The sequence below is a fragment of the Pseudoliparis swirei genome, chromosome 17 (genome assembly GCF_029220125.1).
Source record: "Pseudoliparis swirei isolate HS2019 ecotype Mariana Trench chromosome 17, NWPU_hadal_v1, whole genome shotgun sequence".
In the NCBI taxonomy this organism is placed as follows: Eukaryota; Metazoa; Chordata; class Actinopteri; order Perciformes; family Liparidae; genus Pseudoliparis; species Pseudoliparis swirei.
Genome location: NC_079404.1, coordinates 4,891,435 through 4,918,675, shown reverse-complemented (window position 1 = coordinate 4,918,675; position 27,241 = coordinate 4,891,435). Strand labels below are relative to the sequence as shown.

At 44.0% G+C, this 27,241-nt stretch overlaps 1 protein-coding gene across 1 annotated transcript in view; it reads right to left on the bottom strand.

The window, feature by feature from the left end:
* Positions 1-4,405: 4,405 nt before the first annotated feature.
* ttc27 (tetratricopeptide repeat domain 27) overlaps positions 4,406-27,241 on the bottom strand; it is a 39,461-nt gene continuing 16,625 nt past the window's right edge. The window contains exons 11-20 of the mRNA XM_056435672.1: positions 18,522-18,617; positions 16,509-16,631; positions 13,401-13,628; positions 12,409-12,507; positions 11,551-11,603; positions 9,339-9,504; positions 6,818-7,015; positions 6,594-6,705; positions 5,391-5,491; positions 4,406-4,683 (exon numbers count right to left, since the gene is read on the bottom strand). Coding sequence (XP_056291647.1) covers positions 4,558-4,683; positions 5,391-5,491; positions 6,594-6,705; positions 6,818-7,015; positions 9,339-9,504; positions 11,551-11,603; positions 12,409-12,507; positions 13,401-13,628; positions 16,509-16,631; positions 18,522-18,617 — 1,302 coding nt within the window. The 3' untranslated portion in view covers positions 4,406-4,557. The remainder of the gene's footprint in view (positions 4,684-5,390; positions 5,492-6,593; positions 6,706-6,817; positions 7,016-9,338; positions 9,505-11,550; positions 11,604-12,408; positions 12,508-13,400; positions 13,629-16,508; positions 16,632-18,521; positions 18,618-27,241) is intronic.

Below are 27,241 nucleotides of genomic sequence, written 5' to 3'. Positions count from 1 at the left end.
CATGATCCTTGAATCCTGAGTTACAACCTCCAAATAAAGCGTGTGGCCACCAGGTGTAACAAGGCAGACACATGCAAGGTTCCGTGTTCGTCTTGTAGTGGAGGGTAGAGTGCAGGGGTCAGTCATGTAGGGGAGGGGAGGTGGCAGGGGTTAGTCTTGTAGGGTGCAGGGGTCAGCAGGTGAATGCTAGTTTTAAGAGGTGGGTTTTGAGGGCTTGCTTGAATGATGAAAGGGTGGGAGCCTGGCGGATGTGGACGGGGAGAGCGTTCCAGAGGGGGGTGCAGCAGCTGAGAAGGCCCTGTCCCCCCAGGAATGGCACTTGGGCCTGATGGTCTTCAGCGTGTTTGCACCGGCGGACCTGAGGCAACGAGCAGGGGCGTGGAGGGGGAGGAGGTCTGAACGGTAGGGAGGGGCCCGGTTGTTTACGGCTTTGTGGGTGGTGAGTAATATTTAAAAGTCTATCCTGAATTTGATCGGGAGCCGGTGAAGGTTGCGTAGGACAGGGGTGATGTGTTCATGGCGGGGTGATGTGTTCATGGCGGGGTGATGCGTTCATGGCGGCGGGTGATGCGTTCATGGCGGGGTGATGTGTTCATGGCGGGGTGATGCGTTCATGGCTGGGTGATGCGTTCATGGCGGGGTGATGTGTTCATGGCGGCGGGTGGAGGTGAGCAGTCGAACGGCAGAGTTCTGAACATAATAGTATTTGTTATAGTTGTTATTCTTATAATCAATGTTGGGTAAATTCAAACAACTACTTGATTATAAAGATATAATATGTCTATCTGAGCAGAGAATTCGGTCTTAAGTGTTCATATTAGCTTCCGGTGACTCCAAGTGGCAAAATCATAACATTTAATAAATAATCAGGGTCATTTCACTATTACTGGAAAAAGAAGAAAACAATTATATTTAGCAACAGGTGAAAATAATGCCTCTTATTAGATGCTATTACAATTAAGACATGTTTGGTAGCTTTGAGTTAAAAGGAATTATACAGAATATGAACACCACACACGCGTTAAATAGCATTTAGCCACCGCTCTGACTGACCCTGTGATCTGACGTGGTGATGAATGCATGATCCAGGGCCTGTGACCGAGCACAGTGTGAGGAGGGCTCTGTTGAGGGTGAACACCAGGAAAGCTGCAGGTCCAGATGGCATATCTGGGCGAGTACTGAAGACCTGTGCTAACCAGCTAGCTCCAGTGTTCACCACAATATTCAACCTCTCCCTGGCTGAGTCCGTGGTCCCCGCCTGCTTCAAGAGATCCACTATTGTCCCTGTGCCCAAGAATGCTTCTCCAGCATGTATGAATGACTACCGACCGGTGGCCCTCACCTCGGTGGTCATGAAATGCTTTGAGAGGCTGATAAAGGACTACATCTGCGCCTTCCTCCCTTCCTCCATGGACCCGCTGCAGTTTGCTTATCGCCCAAACAGATCCACGGATGATGCTGTCTCCCAGGTACTGCACACCACACCTCTCATCTGGACAGCCAGAGGGGGCTATGTGAGACTGCTGTTCATTGATTATAGTTCAGCTTTCAACACCATAGTCCCTCCAGACTGGCCGGCAAGCTGATTGAGCTGGGACTGAACACCCCTGTGTGCTTGGATCCTGGACTTCCTGACCGCCAGGCCACAGGTGGTCAGGGTGGGCAGACACACCTCCAAATCCTCACCTGAACACAGGATCCCCCCAGGGTTGCGTCCTCAGCCCCCTACTGTACTCCCTGTACACACATGACTGTGTGGCCAGGTTCAGCTCCAACACCATCATCAAGTTTGTGGATGACACAGTGGTGGTGGGCCTGATCTCCGACAACGACGAGAAGGCCTACCTGGAGGAAGTTGCTGATCTGTCACTCTGGTGCCAGGACAACAGCCTCATCATGAATGTCACCAAAACTAAGGAGCTGATTGTGGACTTTAGGAAGGTACAACAACAGAGGACGTACTCACCACTGGGGATTAACGGGACTACTGTGGAGAGGGTGACGCGCGTATAAATACCTGGGAGTCCACATCACCGAGGATCTGACATGGTCAACAAACACAGACACTCTGGTGAGAAAGGCAAGGCAGCTTCTACCACCTCAGGCAGCTGAGGAAATTTAAAGTTTCCCAGAGGATCCTTCAGTCCTTCTACTCTGGAGCTGTAGAGAGCGTCCTGACAGGAAGCATCACAGCCTGGTTTGGCAACTGCTCCGCTCAGGACAGGAAGGCTCTGCAGAGAGTAGTGCGTTCGGCTGAGCGCACTATTGGAACTACACTCCCCACCCTGCAGGACTTGTACACCAGGAGGTGCAGAACCAGAGCCGGCAGGATCATGAAGGATCCTCACCACCCCAACAACAGACTGTTTCAGCTGCTGCGGTCAGGCAGGCGCCTCCGTAGTCACGCTGCAAGAACAGAGACTGAGGCGGGTTTCTTCTCAGGCCATCAGGATTGTGAACTCCGACCTCACCAGGACCCCCACATAGACCCACACAACTGCCCCTCTTAGGCACACACACACACACACACACACACTTACTGTAAATATTGTGTTGTTTTTTATTTGTAAATAGTGTGTACTTGTTGCCCTTGCACATTCCTGCTGAGCATTGCCACTTTCATTTCACTGCACACCCTGTGTGTGTATGTGACAAATAAAACATCTTGAATCTTGAATCTTGAAATGGGTTATTATTTTGGGCCTCTTTATATTCCATGAGGCTGAAAATGTGGAATAAATGCCCCCCCAACCTGAGAGTTACTAAGCATGCTGGTATCTGAAGTGATGAGAAAGCACTAACCAGTGCCTTCAAGCGCCGCTACCTATCCAACACGCTCCGCATTGCTGTAGCATTCCACCATTAACGCCATATCATCCCGGAGCAGCGGCTTTTATTAAAGCATGGATGTATCTGAAGCACTTTGCATTCTTATCAGTCTGTCACAGCAGGCTTTCCCTTCAAAGCAGAGGCTCGTGTGCTGCGATAAAATGGTCCAGGCAAAAATAAAACACAAAATCCAATGGAGTGAAAAATAACAAGCGAGATAAAAAAAAAAAAAACTGAGTAATGGCGAGGTCATTTCCTGCTGGCTGAGGAAACAAATTGGAAGGAAGATTGTGGGATCCTCTCTGCACGGCAGCAGGATGAGCTGGCCTCCGACTGTTAGAGTCTGTGTGTGTGTGTGTGTGTGTGTGTGTGTGTGTGTGCACTCACCAGCTCTCGGGAAATGATCTTTCAGAGTATCAGTGTGCACTCTGGTTGTTAATAGCCAAACGTCTACTGCGTGTCTGTTTCTGGGGAAAGGGATCCATCCTCAGTGGCGCCTCCTGAGGGTTTGTCCATTTTTTTTTTTTACCATTATGGGTCAAAAGACAGAGGTTGTCATATGTTGAAGAAAATCTGTGCTATTGAGCTGAATATATAAAACTACCGACTTTACAAGAATATGCTGCCGTTTCCATGAGTCAGCATTCCGATAGTTTTAACCTTCAAGTGTAACCTAAAGGCTGCCTTTGGAAGATATCCACTTTTATTGATGAGCCGTTTTTTGGAAGCCACTTCAGATGAGATCATTATGCTCGTTTCAATATGCATATGTGCATCCGAGTATGGTCATAAGTGCACCCTGGTGCACGCGTCACACTCACACACTGATGGGAGGAGCTGCCATGCAGAGCACATTCTCATCTGGTCCCGGGTCCCGAGTCCCGACACCGATGGCACGAGTTGGCACTAACTCGTTGTACCGAGTCACCTCGGAGTAAACTTTGATTTCACTGCAGAGCTAAGAAACTCGTACCATCATGGATATGTGATTAATGTTTTATGAATGAATGAAACCTTACATTTGCAAATTAATTAATGCCCGTATGTGCAATATATCTGTTTGCAATATGATGCATTGAAATTAAAAGTTTCTTACACTGCGATATTTTTTCATTTCTTTTTATATATACATATGAAATTCTTTTTTATCAATTGTTAACTTTTTATTACCGAACTATAGTGTATTGTCATCTACAGACTATAATTGACTGTAGCTTATTGCTGCTGACCCTTCCCCCCCCCCCCCCCCCCCCCCCAGGACTCAGCCTGTACATTCTTCATGGGGACAGACGATGGGAATCAACCTGCGGCTGTAATTGGGTGCATTATCATTTGAATTTAAAGTGTTCATCAATGCACACTGTCCCTCTCAAACAAATACAAACTTCAAGTGCACCACGACGTGGAGCAACAACTCCATCTCCAGCTACATTACTATAGCGCACACAATAATTCACGAGCACTTTTTCCTCCTACTGGAAGCAAATGGAACACAGAAACAGTCACACCAACTCCAACTGTTCCCAAAGTTCATCCACCTTTTCTAATGCAATATTTTAAAAAATAAAAGCAAGCATTCACAATTTGAAATATTTTACTGTTTGATGCTTTACAGTCTTTGTTTACATTCCAATGTGGATATACAGGTATAAAAACATCACAATTACAAAACCGTTGGCTTTCCATTTCCAATTGGATCCCATGCACAGGCCACGCCTCCGGTGGCGATCACTGTGATTGGTCACGCAGCTTCACGCTCAGCTCCTGCAACGACGTGACGACCTCCTCCAGAGCAGCGACTCCGTCCTGCAGCTCGCCGTGCAGCTGACCCGTCGCTGCGTCGGTGTGCATTTGCTGGAACAACGTGACGCAGAGGGAAAAAGTTGAAATGATGATGTAATGCATATTGTCAACATTGTTCATATCTGACTGAGTGAGTGATCTGGATGCTGTTGGAGGCTGATGGTGATATGCAAGACTTCTAGAGTTCCCATTCTGAATGTAATGTATTAAAATAATGAAGCTGGTCTATCTAGTGACAGATGAATTACCCATTTCTTTAAAGTTGACAGCAAAATAATGTTTCAACTATTTGTCAGTACTTAATCAGCCTATTTCTGAACCTGACAGATCTTTGATTTCCCCAAAAAATCTCCGTTGTTTAGAGTCATCGAGAACAAAACACATTATCGGACTAACACCATATGAATAATATCCTAATCCGTTATGTTTCCAGTGTTAATGCTGGGAAGGGATTCTGGTCTGATCTTGAATCCTTCAGCAAGCCCCCGCCCTGGATGACCTGTGTGTTGTGACTCTGCATCGCCACCACGATGTGCGGCTGCCTGCTGCCTCGGATATGTTCCCCCATATTCATTTCATATTCTATATTCTCGTAGCGTAGACTCACAAAGTCACATCTGTCCTCTACATTTTGCTGTCGACATTTCTTTTACGACACCGACGGAAGAGAGCAATAAAAGGCAGAGACGTCTTGTTGCCATACGCTCGGCCATCAGAAGTGTGTGTGTGTGTGTGTGGGGGAAGAGAGAGAGAGGTACCTTAGCTTTGGTGGCCAGACTCCTGAGGCTGAGGCGGGTGGAGGAGAGCATCTGGAGAGCCTCTGTTGGATTACTTTTATTCTTACTGCAACTGATGGCCACTGAGGAGCAGAGAGAAGGATTCAGAGAGCGCCTCCCGCTGGTCGGAGGTTCAAACGGAGCCGGCTCAAAGCTTCACTGGAGAACCGCTCGGCCAAACAACTTCACGCTGAAGTCGAGCTTCCTCGGTTCGGGAGCAAGCGCGTCTGGCATGACACGGCAGCGCCCGCGAGAAGTCAGAGAGGCTGCGTTTGTCACGACGCTATTAGAGTGGACCCAAAAGCACGACTCAGACAGGAGTAACAAAGATGACTGTCTTTGGTAGGAAACAGGCTGGGTCAAAACCGGGGGATCAGTCGAAGAAGCAAACAAGTCCAAAAAGGGGCGGGGCAGAGAATCAGAGGTCAGGGCAGGCAGGCAGGGTCAGAACAGGCAGGTCAGGAATATACTCTAATAACACTGGAGAACTTGGCACGAAAACACAAGACAATCTGGCAGAGGACAAGTGGAAGTGAGGGAGCTAAATAGTGAGGGACTAATGAGGGGATGGGCTGCAGGTGAGAAGGGCGTGAGGACCAGGTGAAGGGAATGAGGGACGAACGAGGGAGTGATCAGAGGCAGGTGAGGGGAGTTGGATTGACGAGATGGTGTGACAGGATGAAAACGACTGTGACAAAAAGGAAGGCGTGGAGCGAAACTGTTACAGTGTTGCCTTTACGGCCGTTTCTATTTTTCGTTTCATTTAGTTCTTGTATTCGTTTCAGGAGATAATTAATATCAATAAGACTTTTCTGTTCCGGCAAATCACTTCCGGGTCGGTTACTTACAGAGGACAGCACATTACCACTCTATGTTTGGGAATGTGGACTAAGTGTTTGTATGGAAAGAGTAAAAAAGTAATTGGAAACGCACTACGGTCTTCGTTGAACGTCGGTTTAACTTGGCGTGAAGCCGGAGTTCGGACTCTGCACGGTTCAAAAGCTCTCGCTAACAAGAGTTGTACCCAGCATGCCGGTTCCCTAAAACAAAATCATGACACCATGTCCGTCAGCAACATGAGGGAGTGAGCAGGACTTCCTGTTCGTAGGACCTTTAGGATCCCGCATCCTCTCCCTGTGGTTACGAGTGGTCAGAGGACAGGTGGTTGAGTTCTGGTGCGCTCACCTTCACCCATATTCAGGGCTCTGCTGATCGCCTCCTTGAAGAGACCGGGTTCTTTCTCCCAACCGCCAGCCTGAGCCTTGCACCGATGGGCCTTAGACAGGAAGTGGAGAGCCTAAAGAACCACAACACCAGCGTCTCATTAGGTGGTATATGCGTGTCCCGTTTTAAAAACTAAATGATATTGCAAGAAGGTGCAGAACCATTCAATCGTGTTTTTCACGGACCTTTTCGTTGTCGTCCGGGTTGTTGCCGTGGCCGTCTCCATACAGCAGAGCGTACTGCTGCCATACCTCACCGTCACTGCTGTGGCGGGAACTGATGCGGCCCAGCAGCTCCTTCAGTTTGGACCGGAGAGTTTCTGCCGGCACCCCCTGCCGGTCCGTCAGGTTTTCGACAACCGCTCTCACCAGAATCTGTAGAATCTTCCGGGGGGGCGGGGGGAATAAACGGAGACATCAGCATCACATTTGTGTTCCGAGATGAATCGCAAGTCCTGAAGTTTCACGCCTGGCGACGGCGGCACGCGGGTCGGGTTTGAATTCCGCTCGCAATCCTTTAAGCGCCGTTAATTAAAGGCGCAGTGCACGCCGCTGCCAAGAGGAACCGATGAAGGAGCAGCGGGATGGCTTATGGGAAATGTGGTTTGAATTTTCACAAACACTTGCTCTCTTGATGCCTTTGGCACGAGACGGCGTAATCACCGCTGTGGTCTCCAATGTTTATCATAATTACGCCGCAGTCATCTAGAAATGATAGTCGAAGAACTCGCGCTGCTCTTCGTGAATTCAGCTGTAATATTTCTGGTTACGCCGCAAACGCTGGAGGTCAAAGTGTGTATGGAACTCTTTAATATGACACTAAACGTTTATCACAATATTTGTTGAGCTTTTATAAAAAAAGGTCCAATATGCAACAATGAAAAGCAATCCCCCTGAAGCATCGCTCATGGCCCACTAGAAGTGTGTGAAGGTGTATGAGATCCGGCCGTATGTGGGGACTTTCTCTTCTTCACGTATTCAAAACTCTTCTGGGCGTCAGCAAAGAGCATTATGACCCAACATGGGGGGGGGGGTCATAATCCTGCTTCCTGCGAGAGAGACAGAGACAGACAGAGACAGACAGAGAGAGAGCGAGAGAGAGAGAGAGCAAGAGAGACAGACAGACAGAGACAGACAGAGAAAGAAAGAGAGAGAGACAGACAGAGAGAGAGAGAGCGAGAGAGCGAGAGAGAGAAAGAGAGAGAGAGAGCGAGAGAGAGAGAGACAGACAGAGACAGACAGAGAAAGAAAGAGAGAGAGACAGACAGAGAGAGAGAGCGAGAGAGAGAGAGCAAGAGAGACAGACAGACACAGACAGAGAAAGAGAGAGAGACAGACAGAGCGAGAGAGAGAGAGAAAGAGACAGAGACAGAGAGAGAGAGAGACAGAGAGAGACAGAGAGCGAGAGAGAAAGAGACAGAGAGAGAGAGAGAAATAGACAGAGAGAGACAGAGAGAGAGAGAGACAGAGAGAGAGAGAAAGAGACAGAGAGAGACAGAGAGAGAGCGAGCGAGCTTGTATGCTGTTAAACAATCAGAAAACTAATGTTATTCTGCAGACTCATGGCTCGATTCATGCCAGAAGCTGGCGCCTCCAAGACCTCGAGTGGTTCTAGTTTCTCTGACGTGAGTCTATCTGATGTGAAGGCGGAGAAGTTAAAACCAGAAATAGAACGATGGTTCGATGGATCCCCGATGAGTCGATCTCATTCGGGTGAACGGACGACTACATAATGTCCCCATGTTAACTGGATCCTGGTGGATCCAGTTAACATGGGGACATTATGTGGGGGAAGTCATTATCTGTGTTGAGATAAAGAGAAATAAGACAAACGACAGACTACAAGTGTCTATGAAGCTCATTTTAAAAGTTTACTTTTAGATGGAACAATAGAAAAGAGGAACTGCTAACTCTTTTGTTGTTGTGTATAGTGCCTGTGTGTGAATGAGTGTGTGTTGTTGTGTATCCCCCGTGAGGCATAAGGCTGAGTCGTGGGACCCTCACCTCCTTTGAATCCACTCATTCATTCACTTTCCAACCCGGATGTTAACGGAGAAGAATAGAGGTGAGACGAGTGGTTTAATAACTACACATGAAGTAGTTAACAAACATTTCTATTATTAAAAGATGAGAACAATATGTTCAACATGGCATCACTTCATCTTGAATAAACTGAATTTACAGGACAACGCTAATTTTGGTAAATACATTTTTCCAATTCAATCTGAAAAACCAATTATAAATTGTTGAAATGTTATTAAATCAAACCCTTTATTTGATTTGATAGTTGATGACTACAAACACACATTGATACAACGGTTGGCTTCTTAAATATATATATATATATATATATAAATTAGACATTAATGTGATGTCCCAAACCTTTGTGTGAGGAAATTCTCTCCAACTGGGGCTGGTCGAATTTTAATTGAATAACCCTGAATTTAATGCCCATGCAAAAAAAAAAAAATTATTCTGTCTTATTACTATTTAAAAACTCATTTCATGGAGTCTTGTGGGCACATTAAAACATTCCCCCAGTTAATTTCATTTGACTTGAGTAAATCTTAACACGTCTTCCAGCTAACGCAGTGAGGAACAGCGACCCCCCCCACCCCGACAGCTGCGTGATGCATGAATTCTCTCCGCCTCATGGTGTCAGAGTGACGTGTAATATCATATCATATAATACAATGTACTCCTTTACCTGGATGTCCTTGTACTTCTCCCTGAGGTCCATCAGGCGGTGGTAGGCCTTGATGGCTTCAGCAAACTCCCCGATGTCGGTGCTCACGACCAGAAAGTTCTCCCAGATCTGCCATTGTTCGTAGTTGCACTTCAGGGCTTCCCTCAGCGTACAGAAGGCTTTGTTTCTGCCAATGAAGGAGGAGGAGAAGGAGAAGAAGAAGAAGAAGAAGATTTAGTATTTAAACTAACTATGAGAATTCCAAAGCATACAGTATCACCTAAAATGACACAAATGAATGAGAGACAATAATTTGTTTAAAAGAATACACATTTATATAGAGCTTATATTTTGACCATCTTTCTTTAAAAAAAGAAAATATTATTATTTCTAACTCGGCATAAATGAACATATGACTATAACAAATGTCCACGACTTTCCCCCAAAACTTTTAGGATTTTTCAAGGACTTTTCCAGGCCTGGAAATAACCATTTAAAAATTCCACGACTTTTCCAGGTGTCCCATGGCCATACGGACCCTGCGGAGCGGTGTTCACGTTCACACCGCGGCCGTGTTCATCTGGCGGGGGAACGATTGATGAAGACGAGTCGTGCTCGGCCGTGTGAACGGGAGCTGTTCCTGCTCTGCAGAGCAGCCCGAGGACAAAAGGCCCAGAGACCCGGAGGACTCACCGGGTTCTGTGTGAACAGGACCGCGTCTCTCCAGAGGACTTTTAGGTTGTAATAGTTTATTTTGATAGCATGTGCAGAGGTCTTATGCTTTAAATTAATACATATAGAAAGATATTATAATAGGAAATATTAGGGAGAATATTGATATTGTTATTAATGTATTATGAAGCATAGGGGTAATGTTTACTCTATGCAAATGTAAATGGCAAGAATGAATGTATGTTGCATGAGAGTGACTGTATGTTAGTATTTCAGATTGACGAAGCTGATTAAAATCCGTGAAGTGACTTACAATAATAGACAGGACTTTTATTGTGAAAATACTTGTTTAGTGACGTTTTGACCCGGGGTTCAGTGACATTCGACCCCTCCATTGTTCTAGCGGGACTTTGAACCAATCACTAGGTGTTAAAGGCTGGACTCACCTTTGAGAGTGAGGATTGGCTGATTTTGAGTCGAAGACTCTGTGGATTAGAGATAGCTTTCTCGTCCACAGGAACTCCGACGCCTGCAGGCTGGGCATGAGGAGCCGGGACCTTTGAAGACCACGATCGTGAGGCCTTGAATGTTTGTTTTACACTTCCTGCCATTAAATGTTGAGAACTTAATTCACGCGCGTCCGGAAGCCTGTTTGCCATCATTTGCGAAGTGCCCAGTATCAGAACATCCTTATCGGACTAAAGGACTCGAAGGACGACCCTCACTTGGCTTTTGTCCCACGGATGAGTGAGGACCTTCATCTCGGGTTGATCGGTTTACATTTCGCTGTGCGATTCATAAACTACCGGTCAAAACTTTTAGAAAGCCAGAGATTTATACATGTTCATTTTCCTACCCTGGTTGGATCACTCTGCCGATTGAGCGGGACGTAAAGACATTCTGACGGACAACCGGTTATTTTATTACTGCGCTCAAAAGAATTCACGGTGACGCTGAGAAAGAAATGTCAACACTGCCGTCGGCGCGGCTGCGTTTCCTCGCGGTGTCACGTCACGCTGCTGCGAGGCGCTTAGCGCCCGGTTTAAAACAACACGGTTAGTCCTGCAGCGCCTCATTAACACGAGAGGTTAGTACCTTATAAATCTGTTCTTATTTTCTTTCCTCTTGATTAGTTATTTCTGTTGGAGAGGTTGTCGATGTGATGATGGATTGCTCGTTTGGTCGAATGTTTCTTTCCCTCGTGATGCTTTCCATCGGTTTAGAGTTTGAATGGATAACTGTCACAAGCCTTTGACTTTGTGTTGATGGAAGTGATCGATGAGAGCAGCTTGTTGTTAGTAAATGCCGACCGGGCCACGGACATTGTGTTTAGGTCCTTTGTGTCTGTATACAAGTCTAGACTAGAAATACCCATATAAGCTTTAAAGTTGGGGATATTTCCCCCGGTTCAATCGGGGAATGTTATTTTAGGTGTTTCTTCAGTTTTAGACGGAGAACGAGGCTCAAGGGGACACACACACACACTCTCTCACACACACACACACACACACACACTCACACTCACACTCACACTCACACTCACACTCACACTCACACTCACTTCTTTTTGAGGCGAATGTGGGCCGTGGAGAGGTTGTTCCACGCTTCTGCATTCTGACGAGTGGAGGGAAGGAACAACAGAGGCAAGGAAACAGTCAGGAGAGTCGGAGCCAATAATATAAAGACAGTTATTGGATTAATATTGAAATTAAAGAAAGCCCCACCATGAGACGCAGACACTTTAAATAATCATCGGCCATAATGACCAGAAAGCCGACGGACGTTAACGGAGGAGAATAGAGCTGAAATATGGTATTAATGGTTTAATAACTGCACAGGAAGTCACTGCACACACACATTTATCTTTTTGGACTATGACAAAATAATGTCATGGGTTTTTTGGGCGACGTCACTATTTTTTCATCCAGCCCTTATTGGAATTGAAATGAACATTTCTGTATTACTACATTTGAACCGACAATAAATATTGAGATGTTATTCAATTGAGCGTTATTTATTTGACAGTCAGTTGTTGACTACATAGGGACGTTAATACGATATACATGGGAGTAAGTCACAGCCCAAGTTAGACAAGAGTGTGACGCTCCAGACCTTTGCATGAGGAAATCATCTCAAACTGGACCCGGTTGAACATTATTTAAATAATCCTGACAGGAAAATACATCTTAAGTATCCACTCATTGATGCACAGAGGCTGTCAGAGGGTGTTGTGAAGAAAGAGCATCGGCGTAGCACATTCTGCTGTGTGTGTGTGTGTGTGTGTGTGTGTGTTCTAGGATGAAGAGTGTTACATGAAGAGTGAGAGCTTGATGGGGCTGCTATTTTCTCCATGCACAAACTTGCACTTTTCCGCATCACGATGTCGGGGCTGACATTGTGCGTGTGTGTAGCTACTTACATCTGGCTCGAGTCCCACACACCTCTGGAAAGCCCTGGCAGCCCCCTCGTAGCCCTCCAGGGCAAGGTAGGCACAGCCGAGAGAAAACCACACTCCGAGCTGCACACACACGCAAACACACACAAACACACACACACACACACACACACACAGGGTGAGATTCAGTAATGGCTTATTGTCATCCTGATACGACGACAGCTCTGTGAGGCCGTACTGGAGGCCGCTTTGACAAGATGCTCACAAGCGCCTCACTTCACGCGTCCTGAGCGAATCAGATAGCGACGCAGCGCAAACCGTCTCAGAAGGTGGATAAAAAGCGTCTCGGAGGTCCCTGAACCTCAAGTTACACGATATTCATGCTGGAAGAGAAGAAGCGATCCTTCTCTTGAGCCCTTTCTCCTGGATCCTGCCTCGTCAGAGTTTTAGACACCCAGATGATGCGTGCGGCTCAGTGTCAGTGACCTCATAGAGCTCATCACATCAGAATTCATATTCATAATAAAGCAGGACCGGAATCTTTGTATAATTCTAAGTGCTATCGATTTGATATTATTATTCTGTTATTTTATTGACAAGTAGTATTGTTTAATCATTCAGCTTGTTTGATGTTTTTATATATATATTAGAATAGCTTTTTCTTGTGAAAGTTTAGTTTAATTCAATGTTGTTTATATATATTTAGTCTTTTGGTTGTTCATTTGTTCACTAATTGGCTAACACTGTGGGCACCTGTGGTCATACGTAGGAGTAGGCAGGTACAGGACCAGCATGCACCTGGGTAGGCCCATGTTTGTTTGTTTTACCAGCGCAGGAGAGGCAGCGGTCGGAGTTCCTTTGTTCTCGTTTGTTTGCTCGTTTTGTTAAATAAATGATCAGAACGGAATCCTGAATGGATAAACCACAAACTCACGGAGCGTCAGTGGCACTTTGCTTTGGGATTTATTGGACAAGCGGCCACTGCGCCGAGTGTCTCCCCGGTGCGTCGCTCGTACCTGCAAGGTGTTGATTTTGAGCGACTGCTCGAAGCAGTCCACACACTGCTGGAACTCCTTGCTGCGCAGGTGCAGCAGGGCTTTGGAGCGCATGGCCCTGGCGCTGCGTCGGCCCGACAGCTCCCACGCCCGGTCGTAGTACTGATGCTCCTTCAGGATGTCGCCCAGCAGGCAGTACAGGCTGGGCTTCTCCTTCTTCTCCAACTCCCTGCGAACGATCTCCTCGGACTGAGGCGGAGAGGAAAACGAGGAAGGACACATTCATTGTGAGGGGAAGCACAAGCAGAACGGCAGAAGTAAGGGACGATGGGAAAGTGGATTGAATGTGTTGTAACGCTGTAATGATTCCTTCTGGTCACATGACATCTATTGTTGTCTGATGCCCCGCCCACTCCTCCTCTCTCCCTCCATCTGATGGATCACGGAGGTCTGGATCGTGGTCCATGCCGACTACCAACTATTCATACACTCTGTCATACTCATTGAATGTGTTGTAACGCTGTAATGATTCCTTCTGGTCACATGACATCTATTGTTCTCTCCATCCTGGAGAGGGATCCTCCTCTGTTGCTCTCCTGAAGGTTTCTTCCCTTTTTCCCCGGTGAAAGTGTTTTTTCTATTTCTTGGGAGTTTTTCCCTGATCCGATGTGAGGTCAAAGGTCAAGGATGTCGTATGTGTACAGATCGTAAAGCCCTCTGAGGCAAATTTGTAATTTGTGCTAATGCGCTCGACAAAATAAACTGAAATGAATGACTGTGTGAGGTAGTGTTGATGATCTAGTCGTAACCTAATATACAGAATCAAGTGAAAGAGGTGAGGAGTAATAAAAGAAGATAAAAAACAGAAAAAAGGTGTAAAACACGCATCAGTAAAACAAATCACGGCAAGGATTAGGTTACGGGAGACTGTCGCATAATCCGTGGACATTTAGACTCGCTGCACCTCGCCGTGCCACGACACGCTCTGGCGGAGCGGACCGTTCCCCCTGTATCTCGGTTTAGATCGTAAAGTGCGGCGGTCCGACCGCTGCATTCCTCCGCTGAATGAGAGCCTGAGAGGGCTGCTTACCAGACACAACATTCTGCTCTCAAAGACACAACGCCGAGCTTGTATTACAGTGTGAACACTGAAGATAATTAACCACACGCTGTCGTGTTCCTGTTGGCAAAGCTGCTGAAATACAAGTTACAATAATAATAAAAAACACACCCATTAGGGCCATCGCTGTGCGTTTCAGATTCAAACTGCCGCTCGGGTCTTAATCTCTCTGAATTCAAAGTTCACTGTGTGTAACTTCCGATGTTGATTAGTTGCGGCCAATAATGCACATCATTGGTTGTGGACGTGAAGAATGCTCCGGCGTTCACGCTGCTCTGCATGAACAGATACAAACAGGGGAGGACATTTAGATTCTTTAGGGGGCAGTTCTTTGCCCCCACTGACTGAAATCCAGGGGCATTTAAAAAGAAATTGGGGGCACTTTTTGAAACTTGTGAAATAACATTCAACCTTTGTTCAAAAATAATAAATATAATTATTTAAGTCTACAGTATATGATCAATTGTCATAAAAATGGCATTAATGAGACGATTAGGCAATAATAAGACTATTAGGCCGTAGTCTCCAGATTAAAGTGTTTTCTTATAATTTTTTAACAAAAAACGAACGGAAAACATAAATCATATTATACTATAATACTGATCGCCTCTGCGCTGGCAGAACAACGTCTCCTCCCCGACACGGCTGTGATCTGGGATCCAGTCATACGTACAAACATGAAGACCGTGAGTCCTGTCTGTATCGGTATGTATTGATGTGGACGGCCATCAAAATGAAATGGTTCGAGATCCGCCGCATAACGGTAATAATCCGTGGCGATCCAAGTTCTCGTAGCCTTCCTGTCAGCTGGAACCCGTCTGGCCTCATTCACGAGACCTTTTCCTTTCCAGCAGCACCGCTCTAAACTCGGCTCTACGCGACAGTCCCAGGAGTCGGATCACATTCTTTGGTGTGAACTTAAACTCTTCGCCGTGTCTGCGAGCCTCTCTATACATGGCGTTGCTGCTTTTATTCATTCGTTGGCCGATTTTCTACCTAAAATGAGGCTTCTGCAGAGTGTGCATCTGAAAACCAGATCCGGCCGAGTCAAGCGGACAGAACACTGCAGCTCAACATCTAAAAGGGCAATCTATTGTTCCTGTTATCAGCATTAAATCAGTGGCATGCGGGTTTTGCCGTTGCTTGTCACAGACGGTTTTATTCCTAGATTATGTTTCTGGTTTGGAGCCATCGTTATCGTCTCTGTGTGCGCTTCAAGTCTCAACGAGGGGGAGTGCGAGTCCTGCTCAGATCTGTGGATAATGTCGTCTTTGTACCGTTTTAGTGGGAACACTTTTAGGGGCCTGCTCTTTCATGCATACCAACGTTAAATTTGGAAAACAGTCTTAACTAGAATGGGCACTCGGTAGAGTGCATACCTTCGCATATCACAAGCTTGGGCATTGAATTATGAACATTTTGGCATTCGTTGCATGGCAATTGGATATAAATTGACCGCGCTATGGTAAAAAGAAGTTTGACCTTTTCATGACCTTGACCTTGACCTTTGACCCGATCGATCCCAAAATCTAATCAAATGGTCCCCGGATAATAAACAATCATCCCACCAAATTTCATGCGATTCGGTTTAATACTTTTTGACTTATGCGAATAACACGCGCGCATACAAATACACGGCGATCAAAACATTACCTTCCGCATTTTCAATACGAAGGTAAAAATCATCTTTCATACTCCGCAGCACTCAAATTGGACTCGGGGCTGATGAGGTCAGTAAGCAGGGACTTTAACCCGTAAAGGCACGGGTGGTGTTTTCAAACATTCCTACATGCGTCTCTGGTCTCACACTGGAGAACGCAGAATGAGACGTGTATTCAAATCATATTTTATTTTCCCCTTTCCGTGCACACTTGGGACATAAGAGCCGTGCAATCATAGTTTGGCTCCCACTTTTTTTTTTTTGCAGTGTCAAGAAGTCAACAAGTGAAGAAGTAAAGAAGATGAAGAGGTGTGCGTGTGCGTGTCTGTGTGCGTGTGTGTGTGTGTACCTTGCCATGTTGGCCCAGCCTCTCATAGCAGATAACTACATCTTCCCAGAGCTCGAGCTTTTCATAAATGAGCAGAGCTGAACTGGTGCAGCCGAGGTCCGTCAGCAGGCTGGCCAGCTGTTTCTGGAGTGGGAGGGAACAACGATCAGAGCATGCAGAGTTGCCAACATGCGCACAATAAAAATGCTAACATACGGATTTTTAGCATATATATTGTTTACCTAGTTCACCAGCTTAGCATGCGTGTTAAGCGTACAGCTTGGACTGATGGACACATGGTGGGTTTGCAGATATCTGCTCATGATTTCGTTCACCAAATATATTACAACTCATCCTTCATTCAATCCTTCAGACGTTAATGCTGGATTAAAGACTCAGGGGATCATCAAACCGAGGAAGATGCATTATTTAAGAGCAATCAATGTCTCTCCATAGTTTCATGGCAATCCATCCAATATTAGTTTAGCTGGTACAGCCTGCACCTGGTCTTCATCACGAGATCCTAAAAGTAATCACGATGGAATTTAATGTTTGGATGTTTCCTTTTCTTCATATCACTGTAAATTGAATGTTAACCACTGGCTGCCTGGTCAGCAGTGATGCAACATAGACGTCACCATGTGATGTGTAGTTATGGGCCTGAAATGTGCTAAACCAACAGTATATACATATACATATATACACATATATATATATATATATACACTTATATATATATACACATATATATATATACAGGACTGTCTCAGAAAATTAGAATATTGTGATGAAGTTCTTTATTTTCTGTAATGCAATTAAAAAAACAAAAATGTCATGCATTCTGGATTCATTACAAATCAACTGAAATATTGCAAGCCTTTTATTCTGATTTATTGCTGATTATGGCTTACAGCTTAAGAAAACTCAAATATCCTATCTCTAAATATTAGAATATCATGAAAAAGTATACTAGTAGGGTATTAAACAAATCACTTGAATTGTCTAATTAACTCGAAACACCTGCAAGGGTTTCCTGAGCCTTGACAAACACTCAGCTGTTATAAATCTTTTTTTTACTTGGTCTGAGGAAATATTACAATTTTATGAGATAGGATTTTAGAGTTTTCTTAAGCTGTAAGCCATAATCAGCAATATTAAAAGAATAAAAGGCTTGCAATATTTCAGTTGATTTGTAATGAATCCAGAATGCATGACATTTTTGTTTTTTTAATTGCATTACAGAAAATAAAGAACTTTATCACAATATTCTAATTTTCTGAGACAGTCCTGTATATACAAATATATATATACATATACATATATATATATATATATAAATGCCTTCATTCCAAAAAAGGCATTATAACAAAACACATTTTCATAAAAATAACAAACGGTAGACGTAAAATACACAACCCCTCCCCAACCATAAATAGGCCTCCGGTGCTTTGTCACACGCGGGGGCCAAGATGCATCACAGCACCGGCTGCAATCACCCGCCTCGACCTGCTTTCTAGTCCTCGGGCGGCAATAGAGACTTCAGTTCCAGTGTTATTGCAGTAATCAATTATTACACGCCATCTGGGTGATGTCTCCTCCCCCACTGATCTCTCCCTCTTCCAACACCCCTTCACTCTTTTGAACGAGTCTAAATCGTTCTATTACTGCCTATTCTACTCAACAGCTCGTTCTATTGCATTCGGCCTGGGTGGGGTCAAGAGCTTCAAATATTGGATTCAGATATTCGAGATCCCGAGAGGATGCATCTTGTGATTCAGCCAGGGGATGTCCCGACTTCTACAAGATAGATCGACATGCATGGTTCCCAAATGATGTGCCCTGATGACATCCTCCAACGCGACCGTGATATTTTAAATACACGCACAATTGTTGCCGTTTTGCCAAAAAATTAGGTACAGACGCACGTTTCAGTCAATGCACCTCGTCACGGAAAAGTTGATTTTCTCTTGGTTTATAACAATGAAGAACATTCAAATGCGGAATGTGTTTTTGAAAATAAAAAGCGTTTGCTACCTGCACATGCCATCGGGTGGGGGGTTGGCAGAAGTAGAAGCCCTTGAGCCGCTCGGCCGCCGGACAGTTCTGGTCTTCAAAGTGGTTGACGATGGCCTGGGAGGGTAGACCGGATACAACGACACGTTGTTAGACAGACAGAAACAAACAGCTCATGATGTGAAGTCGTTGTTTTCAATCCTCACACACCAAGCCTGGATGAAACCGTTTCATGCGGACAGGTAATACACCGTTTTTTGTTGTTGTTGAAATGTAGCACATTAACTGGACATTTTGATAAAGGAGAAATCAAAACCGATATCGAAAAATATATATATATATGTGTCCAGAGGTTAAGTTGAAGTGCATTTATAAAAAATAATAAGAGTTCTTCATTAGAAAAGGCAAAGTGTGAATCCTAACATGTAAATAATAATCTTTCCAGCACAGAAAGACAAATATAATTAAAGCTGCGCGCTGATGAACCTCTTCCTGCTTCAGCATGTCGGGGTGCTGACCGCCCCCTCGCCGAGACGAGAGACGGCGTCGGGGTTTTGTTGTCGTTGTTACTTTGACACTGATTTTACTTGCTGTCGGTGGGTGGCTTTTGACTGTGAAAAAAGGCTTGTTGATATCCTCAGGCCTTGAATTTACGAAGCATGAGAAGTTTGGAGCAGATTTGAGTCGAGGGGGGCCACAGCAGGGGGCCTGTGACAATTTGAACATATACATGCATCATGTGTATCCATGTGAAGTCTAGACCTTGTCATGTAAATTACATGTGAATGTGATTCAACGTCGCCACGAGCTCCACAGGGAGCATCATCGAGGTCTTAGCGTAGCTCTGAGCTCCACAGGAAGCATCATGAGGTCTTAGGTCTATTCTGGTATATTTTGAGAGCGATCTGAATAATCTCGAGGAGCAGTATAAAAAGTAAAAACATGTAACTTCCTAGTGCCACTAGTTGGCGCTAAGTCCAGAAAAAAATTAGCATATGGATGTCTTCAGGGTCATTATGTCATGATGTATGAGAAATATGGAGCAGATTCCATTATGTATGGCTGAGTTACAACAACAATGGCGTTTCTTTCCAGAAAAAATTAGCATATGGAAAAATTAGCATATGGATGTCTTCAGGGTCATTATGTCATGATGTATGAGAAATATGGAATTATGTATGGCTGAGTTACAACAACGCCAATTTTCATGGCGAATGGCGTTTCTTTCCAGAAAAAATTAGCATATGGAAAAATTAGCATATGGATGTCTTCAGGTCATTATGTCATGATGTATGAGAAATATGGAGCAGATTCCATTATGTATGGCTGAGTTACAACAACGTCAATTTTCATGGCGACGATGCTTTCTTGCCGGTTCCGCAAACGCACAAAGTTTAATATTATTGAAATCTTTTAAGGCCATTTCAAGACAAAGGTCTCAAGACCATATAGGCCAAGTTTGGAATGTATCGGGTTTAAGCTCTAGGAGTAGTTAACCCCTAAAATCATGAAAAAGGCATATTTTGAGGGATTGATTATAGCGCCCCCTAATGTTCAAACGTTATGAAAAATTAAGGTAGGTTAAAGGTGTCCTTGTGGACATAGGCTACCAATTTGGTGAGGATAGTCCAAGTGATTTGGAAGTTAGGTGTCTTTACAAATAAGGCCACACCCCTTGGATGTTCATTGGTCCATATCTTCTGAACGCAATGACATATTAACTATCTTTCGAAGATCTATGATGGCATTGAATCAATAAGGAACCACAACAAGTTGTGTATGATTCGGACGAAGCGTCTAGGAGAAGTTGGAAAAAAACAGTTTTAAAGAAATTCAAAATGGCGGAAAATCTAAGTAGGCGGAGCTTAGGGGTCTGAGAGGCTTTTTTGTAGAGCTGGTCAATTCTGACCTCTGGACCAAATCTCAAGTCAATCGGTCATCGGGGGAAGAAAACTATTGCTACTGAAAAAGAAAGTTTGTAGGGGGCGCTATAGAGCCATTTCTTTATGTACTAATATGAAAACTCAATAATATGAAAATTTTCACCAGTCTGCTTCTGCATGTGGAATTTAAGTCTGCTGGGGCGTACGGGGTGCGGACAGTCGACGTTTTAGTGGAGAGATTAATAATAATAATAATTAAAGCTGCAAGCAGCGATGAACGGGTCCTCTTCCTGCTTCGCACGTCGGGGGTGCTGGCCGGACGCCGGCCCCCTCGGCCGAGAGCGCACGCACGGCGTTCGGGCGTTTGACCGTTCGTCACGCGACACTGATTTTACTTTGCTAGTCGGTGGCGCTTTGACTCCGAGTGAAAAAAGGCTCGTTGATATCCTCAGGCCGTGAATTCTACGAAGCATGAGAAGTTTGGAGCAGATTTGAGCGAGTCCAGGGTTGCCAGCAGGGGGCGCTGTGACAATTTGAACATATACATGCATCATGTGTATCCATATGAAGTCTAGACCTTGTCATGTAAATTACATGTGAATGTGATTCAACGTGTCGCTACGAGCTCCACAGGGAAGCATCATCGAGGTCTTAGGTCTATTCTGGTATATTTTGAGAGGGATCTGAATAATCTGCGAGGAGCAGTGTATAAAAGTAAAAAACATGTACCTTCCTAGTGGCACTAGTTGGCGCTACGACCAGAATCAAAAATTAGCATATGGATGTCTTCAGGGACAGTATGTCATGATGTATGAGAAATATGGAGCAGATTCCATTATGTATGGCTGAGTTACAACAACGGCAATTTTCATGGCGAATGGCGTTTCTTTCCCGGAAAAAAATTAGCATATGGAAAAATTAGCATATGGATGTCTCCAGGGTCATTATGTCATGATGTATGAGAAATATGGAGCAGATTGGATAATGTATGGCCGAGTTACATCATCTTACATGTTAATGGCGAATGGCGTTTCTTTGCCGGTCCGGAGAACGCACAAACTTTAATATTTTTAAAATCTTTCAAAGATTTTTGAAGACAAAGGTCTCAAGACTATACTGGCCTAGTTTGGAATGAATCGGGTTTAAACTCTAGGAGGAGTTAACTGTTTAACAACCCCCAAAACGTGAGAAAATAATGAAAAAAAGGCATATATTGAGGGATTAATTGTAGCGCCCCCTAATGTTCAAATATTATGAAAAAATTTGCGTAATTTAAGGGATGTCATGTGAACATAGTCTAATAATTTGGTGAGGATTGGCCAATTAATTTCGAAGTTAGGTGTCTTTATATATTAGGCCACACCCCTTGGATGTTCATTGGTCCATATCTTCTGAAAACAATGACATATCAACAATCTTTCAAAGATTTCTGATGGCATCGAACCGATAATGAACCACAGCAAGTTGTGTATGATTTGGACAAAGCGTTTCAGAGGAGTTAAACAAAAAGTGTTTTTAACAAAATTCAAAATGGCGGAAAATCTAAGTAGGCGGAGCTTAGGGGTCTGAGAGGCTTTTTTGTAGAACAGGTCAATTCTGACCTGTGGACCAAATCTCAAGTCAATCGGTTATCGGGGGAAGAAAACTATTGCTTTTGAAAAAAAGAGTTTGTAGGGGGCGCTATTGAGACATTTTTTTTACACAACTACGAAAACTCAATAATATGAAAATTTTCACGGTCTGCTTGTGCATGTGGAATTTCACTCTGCTGGGGACGTATGCGGGCAGACGACGTTTAAACACGACACGGAAGAATAATAATAAGCGTTACAATAACAATAGGTTCCTCTGACGAAGTCGACGACCTAATTAAAGCTGCAAGCAGCGAACGGTCCTCTTCCTGCACGCCGGGGTGCTGGCGGACGCCCCTCCGAGGCGCACGCCGCTCGGCGTTGGGCGCTCGTCACGCCGACACTGATTTTACTTTAGTGGTGGCGCTCCTTGAGTGAAAAAGGCTTGTTGATATCCTCAGGCCTTGAATTCTACGAAGCATGAGAAGTTTGGAGCAGATTTGAGCGAGTCCAGGGTTAGCAGCAGGGACTGTGACAATGTGAACATATACATGCATCATGTGTATCCATGTGAAGTCTAGACCTTGTCATGTAAATTACATGTGAATGTGATTCAACGTGTCGCCACGAGCTCCACAGGAAGCATCATCGAGGTCTTAGGTCTATTCTGGTATATTTTGAGAGCGATCTGAATAATCAGCGAGGAGCAGTGTATAAAAGTAAAAAACATGTAACTTCCTAGTGCCACTAGTTGGCGCTAAGTCCAGAAAAAATTAGCATATGGATGTATTCAGGGTCATTATGTCATGATGTATGAGAAATATGGAGCAGATTCCATTATGTATGGCTGAGTTACAACAACGTCAATTTTCATGGCGAATGGCGTTTCTTTCCAGAAAAAAATTAGCATATGGAAAAATTAGCATATGGATGTCTTCAGGGTCATTATGTCATGATGTATGAGAAATATGGAGCAGATTCCATTATGTATGGCTGAGTTACAACAACGTCAATTTTCATGGCGAATGGCTTTCTTTCAGAAAAAAATTAGCATATGGAAAAATTAGCATATAGATGTCTTCAGGGTCATTATGTCATGATGTATGAGAAATATGGAGCAGATTCCATTATGTATGGCTGAGTTACAACAACGTCAATTTTCATGGCGAATGCGTTTCTTTGGTCCGGCAACGCACAAAGTTTATTATTATTGAAATCTTTTAAGGCCATTTCAAGACAAAGGTCTCAAGACCATATAGGCCAAGTTTGGAATGTATCGGGTTTAAGCTCTAGGAGTAGTTAACCCCTAAAATCATGAAAAGGCATATTTTGAGGATTGATTATAGCCCCCTAATGTTCAAACGTTATGAAAAATTAAGGTAGGTTAAAGGTGTCCTTGTGGACATAGGCTACCAATTTGGTGAGGATAGTCCAAGTGATTTGGAAGTTAGGTGTCTTTACAAATAAGGCCACACCTTGGATGTTCATTGGTCCATATCTTCTGAGCAATGACATATTAACTATCTTTCCAAGATCTATGATGGCATTGAATCAATAAGGAACCACAACAAGTTGTGTATGATTCGGACGAAGCGTCTAGGAGAAGTTGGAAAAAAACAGTTTTAAAGAAATTCAAAATGGCGGAAAATCTAAGTAGGCGGAGCTTAGGGGTCTGAGAGGCTTTTTTGTAGAGCTGGTCAATTCTGACCTCTGGACCAAATCTCAAGTCAATCGGTCATCGGGGGAAGAAAACTATTGCTACTGAAAAGAAAGTTTGTAGGGGGCGCTATAGAGCCATTTCTTTATGTACTAATATGAAAACTCAATAATATGAAAATTTTCACCAGTCTGCTTCTGCATGTGGAATTTAAGTCTGCTGGGCGGCGACAACGGACAGTCGACGCTTCCGGGAGAGATTAATAATAATAATAATTAAAGCTGCAAGCAGCGATGAACGGGTCCTCTTCCTGCTTCCGTCGGGGTGCTGGCCGGGCGCCACGACGGCGTTCGGGCGTTTGACCTCGTCACGCGACACTGATTTTACTTTGCTAGTCGGTGGCGCTTTGACTCCGAGTGAAAAAAGGCTCGTTGATATCCTCAGGCCGTGAATTCTACGAAGCATGAGAAGTTTGGAGCAGATTTGAGCGAGTCCAGGGTTGCCAGCAGGGGGCGCTGTGACAATTTGAACATATACATGCATCATGTGTATCCATATGAAGTCTAGACCTTGTCATGTAAATTACATGTGAATGTGATTCAACGTGTCGCTACGAGCTCCACAGGGAAGCATCATCGAGGTCTTAGGTCTATTCTGGTATATTTTGAGAGGGATCTGAATAATCTGCGAGGAGCAGTGTATAAAAGTAAAAAACATGTACCTTCCTAGTGGCACTAGTTGGCGCTACGACCAGAATCAAAAATTAGCATATGGATGTCTTCAGGGACAGTATGTCATGATGTATGAGAAATATGGAGCAGATTCCATTATGTATGGCTGAGTTACAACAACGGCAATTTTCATGGCGAATGGCGTTTCTTTCCCGGAAAAAAATTAGCATATGGAAAAATTAGCATATGGATGTCTCCAGGGTCATTATGTCATGATGTATGAGAAATATGGAGCAGATTGGATAATGTATGGCCGAGTTACATCATCTTACATGTTAATGGCGAATGGCGTTTCTTTGCCGGTCCGGAGAACGCACAAACTTTAATATTTTTAAAATCTTTCAAAGATTTTTGAAGACAAAGGTCTCAAGACTATACTGGCCTAGTTTGGAATGAATCGGGTTTAAACTCTAGGAGGAGTTAACTGTTTAACAACCCCCAAAACGTGAGAAAATAATGAAAAAAAGGCATATATTGAGGTATTAATTGCCCCTATGCCCCTAATGTTCAAATATTATGAAAAAATTTGCGTAATTTAAGGGATGTCATGTGAACATAGTCTAATAATTTGGTGAGGATTGGCCAATTAATTTCGAAGTTAGGTGTCTTTATATATTAGGCCACACCCCTTGGATGTTCATTGGTCCATATCTTCTGAAAACAATGACATATCAACAATCTTTCAAAGATTTCTGATGGCATCGAACCGATAATGAACCACAGCAAGTTGTGTATGATTTGGACAAAGCGTTTCAGAGGAGTTAAACAAAAAGTGTTTTTAACAAAATTCAAAATGGCGGAAAATCTAAGTAGGCGGAGCTTAGGGGTCTGAGAGGCTTTTTTGTAGAACAGGTCAATTCTGACCTGTGGACCAAATCTCAAGTCAATCGGTTATCGGGGGAAGAAAACTATTGCTTTTGAAAAAAAGAGTTTGTAGGGGGCGCTATTGAGACATTTTTGTTTACACAACTACGAAAACTCAATAATATGAAAATTTTCACCGGTCTGCTTGTGCATGTGGAATTTCACTCTGCTGGGGCGTACGGTGTGCGGGCAGACGACGTTTGAACACGACACGGAAGAATAATAATAAGCGTTACAATAACAATAGGTTCCTCTACGACGAAGTCGACGAGGACCCTAATTAAAGCTGCAAGCAGCGATGAACGGGTCCTCTTCCTGCTTCGCACGTCGGGGGTGCTGGCCGGACGCCGGCCCCCTCGGCCGAGAGCGCACGCACGGCGTTCGGGCGTTTGACCGTTTGTCACGCGACACTGATTTTACTTTGCCAGTCGGTGGCGCTTTGACTCTGAGTGGAAAAAAGGCTTGTTGATATCCTCAGGCCGTGAATTCTACGAAGCATGAGAAGTTTGGAGCAGATTTGAGCGAGTCCAGGGTTGCCAGCAGGGGGCGCTGTGACAATTTGAACATATACATGCATCACGTGTATCCATGTGAAGTCTAGACCTTGTCATGTAAATTAAATGTGAATGTGATTCAACGTGGCGCTACGAGCTCCACAGGGAAGCATCATCGAGGTCTTAGGTCTATTCTGGTATATTTTGAGAGCGATCTGAATAATCTGCGAGGAGCAGTGTATAAAAGTAAAAAACATGTAACTTCCTAATGCCACTAGTTGGCGCCAAGTCCAGAAAAAATTAGCATATGGATGTCTTCAGGGTCATTATGTCATGATGTATGAGAAATATGGAGCAGATTCCATTATGTATGGCTGAGTTACAACAACGTCAATTTTCATGGCGAATGGCGTTTCTTTCCAGAAAAAAAATTAGCATATGGAAAAATTAGCATATGGATGTCTTCAGGGTCATTATGTCATGATGTATGAGAAATATGGAGCAGATTCCATTATGTATGGCTGAGTTACAACAGCGTCAATTTTCATGGCGAATGGCGTTTTTCCAGAAAAAAAATTAGCATATGGAAAAATTAGCATATGGATGTCTTCAGGGTCATTATGTCATGATGTATGAGAAATATGGAGCAGATTCCATTATGTATGGCTGAGTTACAACAACGTCAATTTTCATGGCGAATGGCGTTTCTTTCCAGAAAAAAAAATTAGCATATGGAAAAATTAGCATATGGATGTCTTCAGGGTCATTATGTCATGATGTATGAGAAATATGGAGCAGATTCCATTATGTATGGCTGAGTTACAACAACGTCAATTTTCATGGCGAATGGCGTTTCTTTGCCGGTCCGGCAAACGCACAAAGTTTAATATTATTGGAGTCCTTTAAGGCCATTTCAAGACAAAGGTCTCAAGACCATATAGGCCAAGTTTGGAATGTATCGGGTTTAAGCTCTAGGAGTAGTTAACCCCTAAAATCATGAAAAAGGCATATTTTGAGGGATTGATTATAGCGCCCCCTAATGTTCAAACGTTATGAAAAAATTAAGGTAGGTTAAAGGTGTCCTTGTGGACATAGGCTACCAATTTGGTGAGGATAGTCCAAGTGATTTGGAAGTTAGGTGTCTTTACAAATAAGGCCACACCCCTTGGATGTTCATTGGTCCATATCTTCTGAACGCAATGACATATTAACTATCTTTCGAAGATCTATGATGGCATTGAATCAATAAGGAACCACAACAAGTTGTGTATGATTCGGACGAAGCGTCTAGGAGAAGTTGGAAAAAAACAGTTTTTTAAAGAAATTCAAAATGGCGGAAAATCTAAGTAGGCGGAGCTTAGGGGTCTGAGAGGCTTTTTTGTAGAGCTGGTCAATTCTGACCTCTGGACCAAATCTCAAGTCAATCGGTCATCGGGGGAAGAAAACTATTGCTACTGAAAAAGAAAGTTTGTAGGGGGCGCTATAGAGCCATTTCTTTATGTACTAATATGAAAACTCAATAATATGAAAATTTTCACCAG